The 18,889-nt window shown below is 40.7% G+C and overlaps 1 protein-coding gene across 1 annotated transcript in view; it reads left to right on the top strand.

The window, feature by feature from the left end:
• Positions 1-361: 361 nt before the first annotated feature.
• Positions 362-18,889, top strand: part of T265_08858 (hypothetical protein) — a gene marked incomplete at both ends in the record, with an annotated part of 52,864 nt that continues 34,336 nt past the window's right edge. Inside the window, 5 exons of the mRNA XM_009174775.1 lie at positions 362-440; positions 3,584-3,856; positions 7,930-8,061; positions 8,760-8,851; positions 13,665-14,066. Of these exons, the coding sequence (XP_009173039.1) occupies positions 362-440; positions 3,584-3,856; positions 7,930-8,061; positions 8,760-8,851; positions 13,665-14,066 (978 nt within the window). The remainder of the gene's footprint in view (positions 441-3,583; positions 3,857-7,929; positions 8,062-8,759; positions 8,852-13,664; positions 14,067-18,889) is intronic.

Raw genomic sequence — 18,889 nt, 5'->3', positions numbered from 1 at the left:
CCAAACTTAAGTCTAGTTGGCACGCAGAAGTTGTTATCTGAACTTGCCAGACCTTCACAGGATGAATCTCTGTTAACGCCTGAAATAGGAAAAGTAATATCACGGAAAATTCTTTTCACTTCACCCTAGCCAATAACAGCCGTCAAAATGCGCGGTATATACCGCAGGTGTGACCTTGTAATTTGACCAACCCGCTTCAAGGATTTGGCAGCCAGCATACAAAGTGTTGGACACGCGCTTCGGACGTGTCTGAGTAGATGCAGCTCCGACGCGACGTTTACCTTCCCCACCATTGGAGAAAGAGTGTGTGGGTTGTTCCATTGTGTTAAATTTGAATGCCCATATTCTGCTCAATTTTGTGATGGCTGGATCAAGGAAAGGTTTGGTTGCTCCACAAAACACATTCCTTGAAACCGTGCTACGTCGATTTGGTGCACCGCGTAAGTTGATTGTTATTGGTCAGATATTTTGTATGGGTGTTAATCGCACAGTCTAGTTTGTCATAAGGCACTCAGCTGTCATTCAGCTGGATATAATCCTTTATTTGGCCATTAACGAATGCATTTAACTGGAAGCGGTGATTTCAATGGCTGAGGTACGAGGATAATTTGTCGGTCTTGGGCACTTATCTTAATGTTAGCTGCCTCAGACCCAGTTTTGTTACCCAAGTCTATATATATTCTTCTCGGTTTCCAACGAAGTTATAGTTTGAAGTAGGATCATTATTGGCTTTGAATGTGCCCTTGTCAATCATCACCAGTGTTGTGTAAACGCCAAATCCTGCCAGCAGTTGAGAGAAAATGGGGTCCAGGGTAAGCAGGCAACGTTAGAGGAAATACTGTATGTTTGCGCACTATCTGGCTACAAGCATTCGGTGAAAGTTATCCAAAAATCTGTTTCCGCTTAGATGGAATGTACAGTGGATTTTGACAGTTTGGGTGTAGGTGTCCCAACCATGACAACAAAACTCGTAACTCCAAATACTGTGGCCGGAGAAACGGCGTCAAAACACCAGAGAAGATAAGTCCACGGCTGATAGTTGATGATACTCTACACCTTCTGGTCTATCGGAAAGCTAGACACACTGTAAATGGGATTGCAGAACCGTGAAGCTTGGAAGACAATTGGCTATAAATTGTACTTTTATTGCATCAAGTATGTAGCAATCATTTCTAATGCCTGTCCTTTTCCATAAAGCTTCAGAATAAAGGTACCTCATTTTCCGGCTCCGTCCCACCCTGTAGTGTTTGTTATCATATCGCCTACTAAAACTCTTTTCAAGTGTGAGATCCATGGGTCACGTGTTTGAGTCAGGAACTCTTAATTGCCGTGTCAAAAATAAGAAATGATTTGATGGGACATACGACAAGCGAGTGCGTAACCAATGGGCCAGGTTCCCTTTGAGATTAACGACGCTGGTGACGGATCGGGCACTTTGGAATGACATGCATAACAAGGCCTTTCAAAAACTACAGGCTTTTCAGAAACATGCTGTTGATACGCGGCTGTTGCAAAATATATTTACAGCGGGTAAAAACGTATGACAGTGCATTAGCTGTTTAGGCTATCTATAGACTCGATAGCGTGTGTTCCGTAGGCTTTTCAATCAAACTGGGCACTAATCTGTTAGTAGCTGACTGTCGATAGAAACACAGACTAAACTTATATCTTGTCTCTGAAACGGATCGATGTGACTGATTCAAGCCAAATGTTAAAGGATCTGTTTTGTAGAAAGTTCACTTTAAACAAAAATTGGACTACGTGGAGAGTTCTCTAGCGGGACGTGCAGAGGGTTGTATGTTGTGAAGGATGGCTTTATCACGAAACACCTAGGCAAAAAGACGCTATTCCACTTACCTGATATCCTCATTGTTATACCTCAAAAAGTATACTATAGGTTAAATGATTGCAAAAGTATACTGGGTATCCCTGCCAGTCATAATTTGACCAAAAATATTCTGGCTGTCTTAATGAACGAACAGATTTTTCACACCTGATCGTGAAGATCAACCAAAACTGCACATTCGTACGCTACCGGTAAGCCGATCGGTATGCTGACTCGTTTTCATCCTTTTCGGTGGGAACCGAATAAGTAGGCAGAAAATTGACTGCGTTGCCGAATACTATGCTATAGATCACTCACACGAAGGCTAGGCCTTTGATGAGATAAAAATCAGCCGAGGAGCATCTCTAGAAGTCTTTCGAATGTGTCTCACACGAACGAAATGCCTTAGTACCTGGAGTTTAATGAAAGTCCAAGAGAATGACCCGTGGTGTAAAAGATTCTCCCTAACGAGCAGTCTCGTGTTGTGTTGCTGAGCCGCTTTCTTGGCAAGTTACAACGAAGCATCAGACTAGGAAGCTTGCTACACTAAACAGAATTTGAGAAGCATCAAGATATATTATCTTGACGATAAACTCTTGTTATCTTGACCTTTTGACAAATTTTATTCCCAAGGAATCCAGTCAGCACTTGTTTCCTTGTGATCCTTTAACTAGGGAACTGGTGACTGGATTTAAACCACTAGCTGGTGAATTTAATCGTGGATTTTCCGGTATAACTGTGGCTATGTTCCCGATTAGAGAGAACAGACAAAACGGTTTAGACCATTTGACGTCCTCCCCATCTGCTCCCTTCTGTGGCCTAACAGGATACCAACAGCAAATAAAATCCCATAGTGCCGAAAGTCTAATGTTAATGGCAGGAATGTTGCATGATTTTCGAATGGCAGACAGTTGCTGCGACATTATGTAGCTAGAAGACACCAGTAGGCTTGGCAAAAAGGAAAGAACCCCACTACCTTAACTTTGGCCTGAAAATTCCAGTTGGCAGAACAGGTTGCAATCACACATTTGCTTTTCCCGTAGACAACCTATAACTGAACCGTTAGACGTGCACTCTTATCCGTGACAATGCTAAATCCCCACCCAGCACTTCTCACCTAGTTTTAACGCCACAATTCAAAAGAAACTTCTCAGACAAGGACTTCCATATAAACCTAGACACTGGTGTTAGATCATAGTGCAGAAAAATGCCTTTCAGCTGTGTCAATCATTACGAACTTATAAGCTAAAAGCCAGCTGTAAGGCAAACGCTAAAAAAACAAATCATCCCTTTTTCATCTAAATGGAGTATTTGAATCAGTGACATCAGCATGCATTTTACTCCATTGAGACGATACTACACACCGAATGCCAGCAGACTTCTACCGTAAAGGTACTATCATTCTTCGACTCAGTGGAGTAGTTTCGAGCAAACAGGTTTTAATCAACAGGTTCCTTACGAGGCAAGTTTTCAGCTTGTCATGAAAAAATTTGCAACATGCATTTGTGTGAGGAGCTCGAGCAGACTACACAAAAGCAATTTTCAGCCGAGAAAAAGACAGACTATTTCTGCTGGAAGTTGAGAGTGCCAGCTGCATTTCGGAATGTTTTCTAAATAAGCGTTCAGTGGGCTATCGAATGTTGACCTGCAAGATACACCTGGGTGCTATTTGCGAAATTCAACATTTTGAAAAGTCGCTCAAAAGTGTGTGCTCAGAAGTATCTCCCTATTTTGGATGGTCCACAGTCATTACATAAGAAGATGTTCTCTTTCTATTTTTTACGTGTGGACCCATCGAAGAAACCGGTCTGCTGGTTGCCAATGCTCGCATTGTGGATTATCCGATCATCTATGTGAATGACAACTTTACCCGACTGACGAACTATAGTCCGCGGGATATGGTACAAACCAGTGCGATTTGCAAACAGCTGCATGGGGAACGAACCTCAATCAATGCAGTGGAACGGATACAACGAGCATTAGATGAGGGTCAAATGGAACAAGTGGAAATTACACTGTACAAAAAAAATAGTAAGTTATGGTTGACGGTTTCACGGGTCAAATGCTATTCTAAGGTAAGTTGTTGGAAAATGTAAAGTCGTGATGAATAATAGAGGGGAAACTGACGCTTGTCTAATATTTTTCTCAGTAAAACAGTGAACTACATAGTATTGTTGGATGGCTGCTAATACAGTCTACTTTTACTAAACCCATATCAAAATCTTCGAAAATGACAGAGAACATCCCCAAATCATCATTGTTAATCATTTTGTGTTTTTCAATCGACCTTATACCCAAAACACATTTGTCTGAGTAAGCTTCTTTCAGTCCTGGTACAGGTCTTACTAGTGCAGTGAGTGCAATCAAGCTACGTTCTGTCAATGATTATATGCAGCGCACAAACCCTACTGTGCTGGAATGTGGACATGCAAAGCGAGCTACTCACTGCTGATCCTTCAGGCCATTGCGATACGAGAAAATGGAAAACACCAGCTCTGAGGACCCCAGTGACTCACATTGTAGTACTGAGCAATTATTAACTCACCTCTTGCATGAGAAAGCTAGTCTTCCAGTTGGTACAATGTCAGAAATCAGGTCCGTTGCAAGCAGAAATTTGGAGGTGCATGGACGACCAGTTGTACACAGAACGAAATAATTACCCCACCATGCATCTTATCGTGGATTTTACTGTGCGGTGGTTGTGTTTTTCATCACGACGAACAGCACCTGTCACTGACTATACTAAACTGGGACCGTTCAACACAGTTTCCTAGAGAACTTTTCAGCTTTGTCTCTGTGGGTCTCCTGCTACACAGTGAATCTCTTGAAGCTTTGCAAACTTACACCAGACCAAAGTCTGACGATCCGTTTCCAGAGAAATGATGTAATAAGCAGGCTTCCTGCAAACTGGACGACTAATGTGCACTTTAGAATACACCAAACAATGTTACTGCCCTGAAAAGTGTAGGGTGATCGCAAACGAATACCAAGATTTCAAAGCAAATACCGAAGCCGGGTGATAGCGGCCATAGAGGACAAACAGTGGTAAACTGACGACATAACATTCAGTGGAAGATATTGCATGCCGATTAGGCAGAGCTGCTTGCTGACTTGGACGACCAAGCTGTGGATATGTTTCCGCATTTTTTTGTCACTGACTATACTAAACTGGGACCGTTCAACACAGTTTCCTAGAGAACTTTTCAGCTTTGTCTCTGTGGGGCTCCTGCTACACAGTGAATCTCTTGAAGCTTTGCAAACTTACACCAGACCAAAGTCTGACGATCCGTTTCCAGAGAAATGATGTAATAAGCAGGCTTCCTGCAAACTGGACGACTAATGTGCACTTTAGAATACACCAAACAATGTTACTGCCCTGAAAAGTGTAGGGTGATCGCAAACGAATACCAAGATTTCAAAGCAAATACCGAAGCCGGGTGATAGCGGCCATAGAGGACAAACAGTGGTAAACTGACGACATAACATTCAGTGGAAGATATTGCATGCCGATTAGGCAGAGCTGCTTGCTGACTTGGACGACCAAGCTGTGGATATGTTTCTGCATTTCTTTGCAAGCATCACTGGCAGTATGTTACGCCTCGAACACTCTGCCCTCGGATGTGTTGATAATCATAGGACGCCACAACCTCATCAACGGTAGAATTACATTTGGATATTTGGACAATCACAGACTGCTCTTCAAAACAACCAATTCCCCGATCCTGTTTGAAAATGGGCGTGCCCCCAACAAAGTAAGGAACTTACGTATTTCAACTACATACTTCATGGGCGTGTGACTGAAAATTCCCGAAACACCGAATGATTTCAGTAGCACTGTGAGCCCCATATCCAAAAAAAGATGGTTTACCTTAAGTAGACTTTTTTCTGTTTTATTTTTGTAAATAAAGTAATACCCTCATACTTTCACTGCAAAGACACCAATTCTTTCTGTCTAACTTCGCAACAACTGGACCTCTACCAATCATCTGGGATTGCTTGCGGAGAAGAGTGGACATTTATTCTAACAACTGAACTACTTTATTTAATAATTGGCAATCGCTTCTAATTCGTGCTTTCTTGCCAAGCTCATACATGGGAAAACTTACTAGCCACTTGACCCTCGCTGAGAGGAAACTTTGTGCCGTTTATTTGGGATTTTCATAACTGTTAAAAGCAATCTATTTGGTTCTAAATGACCAGAGTCGGAATCAAGGTAACCCGAGCCCACCGACACGAATATGGCTAAGCACATGGTTTATGGTTTTCCTTCAACACTATCTGACCATCACTATTGTATGTCATCTAGTTAATCGGAGCCACTATTTTGCAGTGTTGCGTCTAACCTTGTTTATGAACTTGTTTTGCCAGACATGGTTGAATCACTAAAAGGAATAATCTGGCAACAGCTAGTTACCGTCAACAAAACAACCACAAGTGCAACAACAAATTGCAACAACACAAAAGTTTATGGTATTGCGCAGAGTATGACTGTTTTCCAACAGAAACTTGCATCCATGATAGGGGGTTCCAATGGAGCTTTGCTTGAACACAGAACGATGATTTTATGCATGCATATTGGCACAACTGTCTCAACAGAAGCATACTTTCGATTTAAAAGAAAAGTTCACTCACATTACCACTACAACCACTATAAGCTAAGTGTTGTTTCAATTGTCTTAGATTTAATCGGGCGTAACCTAGACAGGGTTGAGTAGATCGAAAAGGAATTAATACCTCCTACCAGGACGCTTGGATCAGAGAAATACGTCACACAACTATATTTTTGCTTGTTCTGGAGAATATGTCACGCATACTTTCATTCCTGAAATGAGGTCAACAAATTTTTTAAACTTATTGTACTTCTCATGCACCATGGAGACAAGATGTTTAAAAGGTGTAAATTGTTGAAAAATCCCTTTTGTGAAGGGAAACACGGTAGGCCATGATTGTACCGTAAGGGAACAGAATTTAGTTCAACCTACCTTTGAGACCATACCAGTTTTCTAACAGTGAGTTTTCTACATTATATATCTTGTTGAATAAGATAATGAAAGTGAGAAACCGAAAGTACGGATGAGTAAGAAGTTGCAAGACACGGTCTAATACCGATAATATGGCACAATAATCCTTTTTTAAGATGTCTTCAATGCGAATGAATGAATCCTTCCATTGAGAAGTGAGTGCTATATTAGAAACATGAACATGTTGCGAATAGGCTGTACCCTCTTATAGCTTTTGCAGACATCACATGCAACACTGCACTTTAAATAGGCCCATTATGCGTGTCTTCACAACTCTATCAACTCATGTTATCGTTGACTATGAATATGACTCTTGTAGTGGGCAGTGAGTAAAAGGCCGGTATTAGTATATAAGTAAGAAAACTGACTGTGCAATCATTTTCCATCTAACTACCCATCCTTGGCCATAGTTTCTCAGGTTTTGCGGGGCAATGTGGAAATCATCTTGAATATTCAACCAGAATCAGGCCAGAATGCGTTATTTATATTTTTGACACCTGAAGGAGAAAGCTTCCTAGAAATACACTCATTTGCAAATCAATTTGGTCTTCACCAGAGATTCAAATGAATCTCTTGTTGATGATATTCCACAACTGAAGAGTTTTCAGCAACCTTGTGAGTAGTTTCCTTTAGGAAAGCTTCCTGGTTTTCTGTTCTGTTTCTGTTCTGTGGTAGGACAGGAATATTTGCATAGATTTATTAGGATATCAAGATACCTGAAAATATCTCACAAACTTTGATGAATTCGGGAAAATGTGATGGATGCTCATTTGTCTAAATTTGCTGTTGACGGAATGATGATTCCGTTCCTAATTAAGTAAAATAACGCGGCTATTGAAGGGATGACCAAACTTAGCCCTTCCGCTCGCAGCTTTGCTACATTTGTCAATTCTTCTTCAGCCCATTAGCGGTTGCATACTGATCCGTTGAAAATAGGTGAACAGTCGTTTCTATCTTTTCTCTGATCATAAAGCTCTGGTTCATTACCAGTGGCCTTCATGCATATCATTCACTGAGGCACCAAGCAGAGGCCGTTCAGACAACAAGCCGCCAATAATGCCCTGTGTTTACTGTCTTTTACAGAATCCATGATATGGGTCGTAATGTGTGTTGCTCCAATCGAGAACGACGCTGGGGAAATTCGCCTTTATCTCATTTTATTATATGATATCTCGCCACTGCGTCAACCTCTCGACGACGACGTTCTGCGTGGAAGTAAGTTACATCGCACTGTTTTTGTTGAAGCACACAAGATGAAATAGAAAACCGGTGTCTTTTTATAATCCAACTCTTGTAGGATCGTTAACTGACTGTAATTTATCGGTATCATTTATTAGGCTATAAAAAGATAATTTTAAAAGCGCTCCTCAGGCATAAGTCAAGATCCTCAGTCCCCATACACTATTTTATATATATTTATATTTCTGAGGTCTTTCTCACCTATAATCGCTGAATATTTGTCCATATTTCACAAGTTGGATGGGCAGACACCGAATATTTTCACATTGCAGTGCGTGCTCTCTGAAGAACTTCTATTGCATGGAATCTACTGATTGGCTCCCAGCAGAAAACCCCACGAAACCATTAAAAAATGATAAGGGTTTCTCATTGACGTTTGGTAATCAGAATTAAATAAAACGTCAAACGGCGGTTGACAGGGTATTCGGTTTTTGTATATTTAAATGCGACTGAAGTTTACCTTGCACAATTGAATTAACTGAATAATCAAGGACAAATACATTACTGCACAAACAACATTATACTAAAGATAGACCTGACTGCCTTTATGGTAAATCAAAGATTAGAAAAGCAGACAACTGTTTGACGATCGGAATCAGGATTCGGACAACGATAATTTGTTCCTCCTTCCGTTATGGATACATCCCAGTGCATGGACTTATTCACAATTTCAGGTTTCAGTAAATTTGCGAAATTGGCACGCTCAGTGGCACGGAATCGCAATATGTTGGCTTCTCAATCAGAGACGGATGATTCAACGGCCTCGGTAAGATACAGATGCCTTGGCATCCATTTCACACCCCGTTTTGGCCGCTTCTTATGTAGCAATCAAAATTAGCGAGACGCTTTCATGGAGGGGTCAATGCACGACAGATTCAAAATTCAACCGGTTTGTAACTGTTCTCCGCACAATGGACCACACAATACATTTTTGCCGTATGGGAAATTGCGATGAATGTATGAGTAGCAGAATACATTTAGCCTCACAACGAGTTGATATTGTAGTAGATTGGAGTCGAAATTTTCCTGGACAGTCGCTTCTCGCAATCAAACGAATTTTACAGATTTTCACTGTCATCTCAACGCGGCTCTTTTCCGTACCTTTTTTGGCATATGATCTAACTTCAATCACGTTTAGTTTTGGAAATTAAATCTTGGATGGGCAGCGAAACATCTCAAATCTATAACCTGAATCTTGGGAAAGAAAAGATAGACTGATGGGCAAGCACTTGCTTACCGCCTACATGTGCTTTCTCTATATTTTTGACCTACATTTGAGTCGAATATCACGTTCACTACATTATATGCACCCTAAGTGCAACAAAACCAAGGGGTCCAAACGCAATTTCGTATCTGCAACTACAAGGAATCTTCTTGAAGGCCAGTAGTTGATAACCTGACCATGATTTCAGTTTTCTACAAAACCATAAGTTAGAGATGTTCGTGATCCTGGAGAAAATTTAATGAAGCTAAAATGTTATCTACATAATGACCGTATGTCTTAAAATGCGCTTCCTGCATAAAAGAAGAGCTTTCCAGAAGTGCCGTGAACTTTTCGGAAACGGATGCAGCCGATTGTTTAAGGAAAGACACTTTGTCAAGGGCAAACAAGAAAACATCTCAGCATGGAGACCATAAAGTAACTGGTCATACCAATGCTCGAGGGTCTTGCATCTGACAAAGAAACGAATGTGTTGCCACTGATCCACTAGCGCAGCCTGAACGCACCTTAATTATCATGTGTTCATACTCCAGCGACATCTCGAACAGTAACCAGTAACTCCCCTGTTCATTCAACTGACCCATCTGTCTGGATGTTCCAGAAAACTAGTCTCACTCTTGACATATGCAGTTTGATTCATCTACTCTCCTTTCAAAAAATCACTTGATACATCTACCCCAATCGCACTTTCCCATTGTTGGTCTTTTGCGGAAGGAGGCGAATTTGGTTGCAGCTTCCAGGAGTATCTCACATTTTGCCAGCCTTGCTTTGTCCAAAGCTGGATTGTCGAGAACACAACGTCTGAATACCTTGTCTACATCATTCAACTTTCTTTTCTATTCAGGATTCCGGTGTTCTGGTCCCAAGTTAAAGTTGTCGATTGCTACTCTTTTGTTACCTCCTTGGTTGACAGTAGTTGTTAGGATCGATTCCGATTCCAGTGTTAAAACTATGAGATACGATCAGTTAGAAGCACTGCATACTGCGCAACAAATTTACTGGCCTGATCCACCAATAAGCGGAGTTTTCTTGAAGCAATCTCCTTGACAAGGTTATAGACGATGATCAATGGCTGTAATTCGGATAGTCCCGAAGTTCATCGTGACCCACATGCTCCGCAAAGCATATGGGACAAAGCAAATCACACAGAATTTCAGAGTTCAAACTAGTTATCAGGTTCTGCAAGACATTATGCGAAATTGAGACGAAGTCAATTTCTGCAGTCGCCAAGAAAAATGTAGATGAATTTTTCAAACCCCATGCAAATTTTGGTATCTGCTGACGCAGATAACCGTCACGTACTACCGCCGACACGTGTGCCTCATGTTTGTGTGCGGAACAACTCAGACAGAGCAGGTTACTATGACACGGCCGGATGTATTTTGATTCTACTCAAACGCAAAAACTCAAGCAACCTATTGTTGCTACTGGGCGGACACATATTCACCTAGCTAGCTTGAGGAGAGAACAATAGCGCTGTACCACCACATCCGTTTCCGGCATCTTTCTCCAACGTCAACTGTCTTAGAGGAGAAGCCCTATGGTAGATGATTGCATTGTGCCATGCCGTGTGTTGAGGAGGGACAGTCAACCTAACAACAATCGTTTGGTTGTTAGGACGCAGCTCACCGTGTCGGCAGAAATAATATTCAGAGGAGATAAATAATGTAACAGCGAAAATAAGACAGTAGGTTGAAGTGAAAAGATTCGCCCTGGGAAAAATTATCAAGTGAGCAGCTATCTTAAGACAAGGATGGGTTGTTTCCATCTCTTCCACGTTAAACAACGGGGAGTTGGGTTCTTCTCAACCGGATGACTGCTGTTTTGACAGTGCATGCCATACCATTGACCATTTTTTTGAATTTCAAAGCCAGTCAACGTAGTTCTTTGGTGAATTTTTAACAATACTGGCAACGAACTGGCACTGGTAGTAAGTGTAGTTAAACTCAATGATAATCCAGGTGTGTTATTTCGTAATAGCATCTCCTGATGGTTACTCTTCGATTTCGTCCTCCAGTGAAATTAAACGCAAAGCACTTTAACACAAGGGCGAGTAAAGTCTTTGGGATTAGCAAACGGTTTTGCGTACGGAGTAGTTGTCTGTTAGGGGCAGTGGGGGCGTGTTCATGTCAGAGTATAGAAACTGAGATTACAGCAGAACATCTTGTGCCGAAGGGACATACCATCGATCGTCCTGCTAGTGCGAGGTTTTCATTTTAACACTGCTCCACCTTCTCACTGATCAAAATACGATATGCTGTGTAGAAGTAGGGTGGTATGATATATGTTTTTAGTATTTTATAGCGCAGTATGATGTAGTGTGGTCTGGTGTAGCATAGTACGGTATATTATATAATATAGAATAGTATATATCAAAGTAAAGTGTAGCTCAGTGTGGTGCAATAAAATATGGTGTAGTATAATATCGTATAATATTATACAGTATAGTATAATGTAGCATTGCTTAGTGTAGCATATAATAGCGTCACAGGCACAAGAACCCAATGTTAAATTCCATACCATTAAGTCATATCTAAGCGACTGAAGAATTCGATGTACACAGATATCTCCAGATTAGTCCAGCAGTAATCCTTCTTCATCAACCATAAATACCTGCCAAACAACGATTGTGTCCTCCTAAATTTATGGCAGGTGTAACGAGAGCACACATGCAACTACTACTGAAGATACCGTCGTACATTCATCCTACTTACTTATATGTATTTATTCACCACTCTGGCGGTTCATTCCGTCAAAACATGTTACAGAATAACTGAATAAAGACTAACCTCACAAATTAGTCTCAAGGATTTCTATAGAGGAAAATTTGGTAGCTGCAACTACTACTGAAGATACCGTCGTACATTCATCCTACTTACTTATATGTATTTATTCACCACTCTGGCGGTTCATTCCGTCAAAACATGTTACAGAATAACTGAATAAAGACTAACCTCACAAATTAGTCTCAAGGATTTCTATAGAGGAAAACGTTGGTAGCTCAGGTATCGTGGTTGTGCACAACCACCAACCCACCGTTACGCACTACTACGCTCCACAACAACGCACTGATAATGTCACCTTGATTGGTGATGAAACGTTTGCAATCAAATTGCCCAGCTCAGCGAACAAGCCAACGACCACCAGTCTCAAGGATCTTTATTAGAATATGACCCAAATATTTCTCTTTTACAGATACATTGCCACTTCTGCCAACGGAATTTCGATGTACTGATTTTTTCGTACTTCGTTGTGTTGCTTAACTGGAGGTTAGGTAACAAAACAAAGCAAGTTTAGAACAACGATGCAAAAAGATATTTTCTTGTCAATTTGAGATTACGTACAAACCAATCAAAGACACGGTCACTAAGTAAACTCTATCCTAGTTTTTCTTGTCACTCAGTAATGTACGATAATCACGAAACACTAGGGGCTGAAGTTTTAAATTCAACTCAGATGTATAAAAATATGACAATCGTTTTGATACAGCTACTGAATTTTGCATCACACCTGGCAAAGCAGTCTCTTCTGATTAATGTATCTCCATAAGTAGTAGCGTCATTACTAGAGTAGAAGCTGATACTGGCAGCTCAGGTCTCAGTTGTCTGAGAACGTTCAGTCACTGAGACCCCAAACTCCAACATACTGTGATTGTAAGTTATTTTTATCATCTTTTACAAGACTGGAACAAATAAAGTGATTCGCTGAATATCAGTTTAGTGGAAGTCGCGCTTTTTGTACTGCAATAGCAATGTTTCCTTACAAACATAAACCAAATATCGCGTCGCGTCGAACTGAAAAAAGGTGCAGAAAACCTTCAGAACACAGATTCATCCCGTCAGACAAGAAACTATTGGAAAAAAGTTTTCTTACGAACCACAAATTAACCCGTTTATTCTCCCAAGGCTATTGCGGAGGTCAACCGTTGTCTCGGAATTTCTAATTTCATTTTCAGAGGCAGAGTAATTTGCCTGAATCTCGACCAAACAAGTAATTGTCACTCTTTTTAATGGGATCCTAAAAGAAAAGACTTAATAGAAAAATGGGTAAATGAATGAATGCATGGATGATAAACCCTCACAAAAGGCAGACAGAACAACAAAACGAGACAATCAGATTCGATGCATAGAGCAAGAGAAAAAACGTTAACACCAAATGGTATATTTACATTTATATGTAAACAAATCGTACATAAGTATATCATCAATGCTAAACTAATATTATGACGCGGAATTCGACCAATACTTGGTCACCTCAAAATAAAGTGACAAAGTAGCATTATTTCCTTTTTGATGGAACTTGAGTATACCTTGTCCTAAAATAGGTTACTTTTTGAATGTCTGCAATCCACAAATAGCTTGCCCCAGTACAGAAGGAAAACATACCAAAGTACCGTGAAGAGTCACCACGCACGCCGCCTCATGTGCTCCTACACTATGTGACGTTCAAGACGGCCTGGGATTGGATGATATTTCTCCTTACTGGGTACACTTCGGTCGTGGTTCCATACAGCGTGGCATTTGGACAAGTAAACACCTACGGTGGTACCCTGCTTAACGCGTTTGATCGCATTGTCGACATCATTTTTTGTATCGACATTGTGCTGAATTTCCACACAACATTCGTCGGTCCAACTGGAGCCGTGATTTCTGACCCCACATTGATCCGTTTGAATTATCTCAAAGGATGGTTTATGGTCGACCTGATCGCTTGTTTACCATATGGACTGCTCAATATTTTCGGCTCACGTGATGACGGAGTAAGTTGCTTGTTATTTAGTACAATATACAGACTGAAATTTCAGTTGCACTGAATTTAAGTATGGTTTTGCGTTTTTTGTTATGTCCTTACAAAGTAAATAATGTACAATGTTATTCAAATACATGGAGACAAATTCAGTCCGTCAATGTTTAGGAAAGAACGCCGGATTCGCTTTGCATTACTGGGAGAAACTGCCACTTTAGCTGACCGAAAATAAGTAAACCCAAAGAAATCTGATGTACGCGCTGCTACCACAGTGAGCTGTGTTCAAATCACCGTTCCTACTAACCCCGACACAGGTCTATCTAATTTATAGCTTATGGCTATTTATGTCAGCATTAAACCCATTTAGGTATTATATGCTTCAGTAATTCTCTCGTTAAATAAACATTCGATGCCCAGTCAAATTCAGTGGCATCTTAATGGATTAAACTAGTTTGTACTACTTAGTTAAACGCATTGTTTGATAAACCGTATATTGTGGTGAGGATTGAATTCACCCGTTCTGTGAGTGCAATGAGCGATTTTGGGGTTCTTGGTACAAACTTACAGCTGTCAGGCAGACGGTCATTTGATCAATGTCTAACTGACCACCCAGTAAAGGTTCTTTTGGAAATAGGTAAAGGCATAGAAGCAGATTACCCTGGGTGCGAAAGGTCATTATCAATACTGATCAAGGAGAGTTGTGGAAACAGATGAAAATAGAACAAGGAATAACAGTTAACGGAAGTATAAGCTAAAGACATTTTTTTCTTAGGGACCGTTTCAAATGCAGATACGGATCCGTAGTTTTACATGATCAAGATAGTGCAAATGACGGATTAGGTCTTACTAGTGTTCAGGGATATCGATTTTGATAAATTAGATTGACTATTGATTTTCAGCTTGAACAAGTGAGGGGCGTCATTGTCCAATGTCTGTGGGACTGTCTTCTTATTTCTGAAGAATTTAATCTGAACTCGACAAACCGCATGCTGATTGGCACATAAATGAATAAACATTTTCACGGCCTTCGGCTCCGCTTGAGAGAGCTGGAATTAGTAGGATTGACAATACTTGGTAAACGTCAAATTCACTCTGTGTCTCTCAGCTCATTCATTTACTGCTACCCATGGTTCTTCTCACATTAATAAATAATGTATAGATTGGGAAAGAATTTTGCAACAACCTTTACCCGGTATTCCCTTGTACTGTAAGCAAAGTTGATTAACCGTGTCAAGGTAGCTTAGTAAGTTGAGAAGCTGGCATGAGGATAACATCACGTCTGTGTAGCTGAACTTTCAGCCCGCACAACTAACCAAATTTCTACTGATATTAACTATGCAAAAATTGGGACACAATCAGCGGTACAAGTTATTTCCCCTGCTAACCTCCTAGAGGCTTGTAAAACTGTGAGCATTTAACAGAACAGAGGGGAAAACGTTTCCAACCATCACTAAATATCCCTGTGCATTGATGGAAGTTATAGGTGATTGTAAAACTTTAACCATACACTGTAGGCTTCGTAACATAGAAGTCCTGATTGGTTCACTGATCTGTCGATTGACGATTGTTGTAGGAGGTATTTAATGGCATATATTTTTCTTCTTGCAAAATTGTTCACAAACAAACAAAAAACAGAAAATGGGCATTTGATTTATTTTTCAGTTGCTGTGATGCAATCTGTGTATAATGTGAAAATAGTGCATTTTGTTTGCAATATAAATACTCACTTGTCAAAAATGGATAGCATGCGATGTGAAATATGCACTCCGGAAAAGATGCGCTAGTGCTATGTGTGAATAATTTTTAATAATTGGATAAACTGTTTTGGTGTGTTTGCGACCAATGATAACACTCCTGAATGGTAATACCAGAATTCACTGTTTTAGCATCAGCTAACTAGCAATGTTTGTCGGTCAATCCTAGCAGGCTATGTTGTTCATATAACGTGTCACACTGAACGGTGACTGGCTAAATGGATTTCCCTCCCTCAGTTTGAGAGAGAGGTTCGTGAGTTTGGGTTTGGGGTCAAACTTCAAGTTACCCTAGCATCAGAAACAGTAAGCCTGGTTTTCTCGTCTCGAATCGAGTGCACTGTTTCCTAGATTTCTACTTTAACGAGGTGGTATTTGTCACGAGCTTTGCGATAATAAATCGCTACTTTCGCTAAACGAATATGTGTCAGAGGAGGACTTAGGCAGTTGCCAATGAAGTGACACTCTCAAATAAGTGGTTCCTTAAATTCGTCCTTTCATTGATTTGCCACGAGAAAGCTTGAGGGAAATCCATCCTTACTTCTGACTAATTAAATTTTCAGCTTAACTGGTAACAAACGCGACTGCAAGATAGTACCTATTTCTTAGACTTCATCGGGTAATAATATAGATGATGCATAAATTAGAAGCAATTCACCGCAGTTACGCCATCTTTGTGAGCTAGCTAGACTTCAGGGTATGGTGGAACGACCCCAGGACAACCGAATAGTTACCTTGGATGTAAACTACTCGATGAATGGGTTGTGCGAGAGTCTCACATAACGCAAATCGTTGAGTATTCGTGCTTGGGGACTAGTAACACATCACCGCTTCCAATATGAATAACACCTTATAGGAATTTTAGCAGGATTTCTGAATCATTTTTATGTCCTACAAGGAGTCCTATGTCCTACACGTGAGTTGGCATACTCACTCCCCAATTACTGTTTTGGACCCCAACAAAATGCTCATTTTTCACGCGACACAATCAGTCGTGTCATGACCAGTTTGCTTTAATAACTGAGGTCATGATGTATGAGTTGGGAGTTACATGTCCATTCCCCTTGTTTTATCTTTTTTGTAAAGAAAATTCTCAGATGCGACCAAAGATAGACTGCTTCCGATTATAGCTGCTCCGACTCGAAGGAAAAATTTCCCCCCAAGTTTCTTGTGAATGTTTAGGATGGAACTCCTTAAATGCTACTTTAGGAAGTAGATAACACTCCAACCCCGAATTCTCCGGTAACATATTCTAATTTTGTGAGTGACACAGGGAATTACGTTTATTGGGAAGTAGCTTCAGTCGTTGTCTATTTCTATTCTCTGTGATCGGTCTGTCGTGTGTTTTTGAACCACTATTCTTTATCCGTAACTGTCCACTTTGCAAGTGATCTACTACTCCCGTTCTGAAATGATGGTTCCTGCCCGCAGTAACTCCTCTGTTTCCTATATTGGCCTGTTTATTCTGTCCTACATCTTTTTCCCTAAAAAGCTCCATGTGCCCCACTATAAAGTTTGTTTTCTTTGTGATTAACCAGTACTAGGTGGGAACTGTGATTCCCAACCTTAATAAAATATGAACTGGTAATTTGAAAACAATTTAGATAGATTGAATTGGTGGGTTTTGTATTTATCATATGGCAAATTATGCTGCTGACAGTCTTTCCCACAAATCCACCTTATATTGTGTAACCGCGAAATGGTTTCGTTACGCTATTTAGTTTTCCCTCAGTGATCAGTGGATAAAAATTGTGGCAATACGCTATAAACTGCGGGGTCACAGTCACCTTCCGTTCACTCTTATGGGATCTGTTCTTCTTCTATTTCAGTCTCACCGCTAAGTTCTATCTAGACTCACTTACGCTTTGGGTAGCACTTTGTGACAAGAGCTTCCTGTGGTATTGTAAAAGAATGTAAATGTATTGTTGGTAGTGTGAGGAGATTTGAGATTTTTCGCGGGATTTTGTCCTGTAAGTGAAGCCAATCTATGCTGAAAAGCCGAGAAGCACTGTACAGCTGTTTCATCCTTATTGGGAATCGTCAGCAGTGCGCATCTCACGAAACTCCGAAGGGTCTCGAACCCGCGACCTCCCTGCTAGTAGTTTGAACACTTAACCGTTCGGCCACGAGTGGCTGATCAGCAGTGTGATTAACTCGCGCTTAGACAGGATATAGCGCCGCTCATCCTTCAATCACGGGATCCACATCACGCGGTCACACGTGATGACTGGCTCCTCGAGCAACGACTTCTCAGATAGAAGTTTCTGGAGGACAAATGTCCCTCATAAGAATGTTATTGTTATAAAGTGAGTTGGTCATGCTGCTGATCAGCTATCAGAAGTTGAAAGTCTGAATGAGCTATTACTCTGAACGCTAATCGGACTCTGTTCTCCTCAGGATTCATTAAGTACTTACAACTGAACACTTTCGGCATTGTAGCATAGAATACCGATACCTGTTTAGAGAAAATCCACCAGGTGAACTACGTAGGTTTACCACTAGTTTCTCAGTTTTTCTTTGAAGACTAGCAGCTTACGTACAAACCAGGTGGCGTCAACTTAATTTCAACCGTCAATAGCAAACAATGTCCTCATTTACAGGGGTGTTCAGCCCTTGTGCTTTATACACCGTAACTAGTCAAGATCTTAAAAAGACCATTCTTTTTGGCGTCAACGGTTTCTTCGGCCGCTAGACTTCCAAATGTGACAAGTGATATAGCCATCTCAGGAGAAGGAGCATATAAAATGTGGTCATAATCTGTATTTCAAAAACTGGGTAGCACTGAAGGTTAGACCTGTTGCAATGCTCCATTTTTGCCCTTCATTGCTTACACAACTCCTAATTTTCATATAGTTTGCGACTCGTCATCAAACTTGTACTTCGCTAAATCAAGCATGATTCACTTTAGTTTTGGCGTCTTTCTTGAATGGATGAATGGGACTACCGAGTCACCTTGTAATTTCTACGGAAATCGCTCTGCCAACTATCACTAATCAGGTCTCAGCAATCAACGAGAGCTTGCGGTTTTTTTATGCCTCCGTTTACTTTGATTCTATTTAGCGGACTTTCACTGTTTACTGTGTGA

The sequence above is a fragment of the Opisthorchis viverrini genome (genome assembly GCF_000715545.1).
Source record: "Opisthorchis viverrini unplaced genomic scaffold opera_v5_242, whole genome shotgun sequence".
Classification (NCBI taxonomy): domain Eukaryota; kingdom Metazoa; phylum Platyhelminthes; class Trematoda; order Opisthorchiida; family Opisthorchiidae; genus Opisthorchis; species Opisthorchis viverrini.
This window is presented reverse-complemented; position numbering and strand designations above follow the sequence as displayed.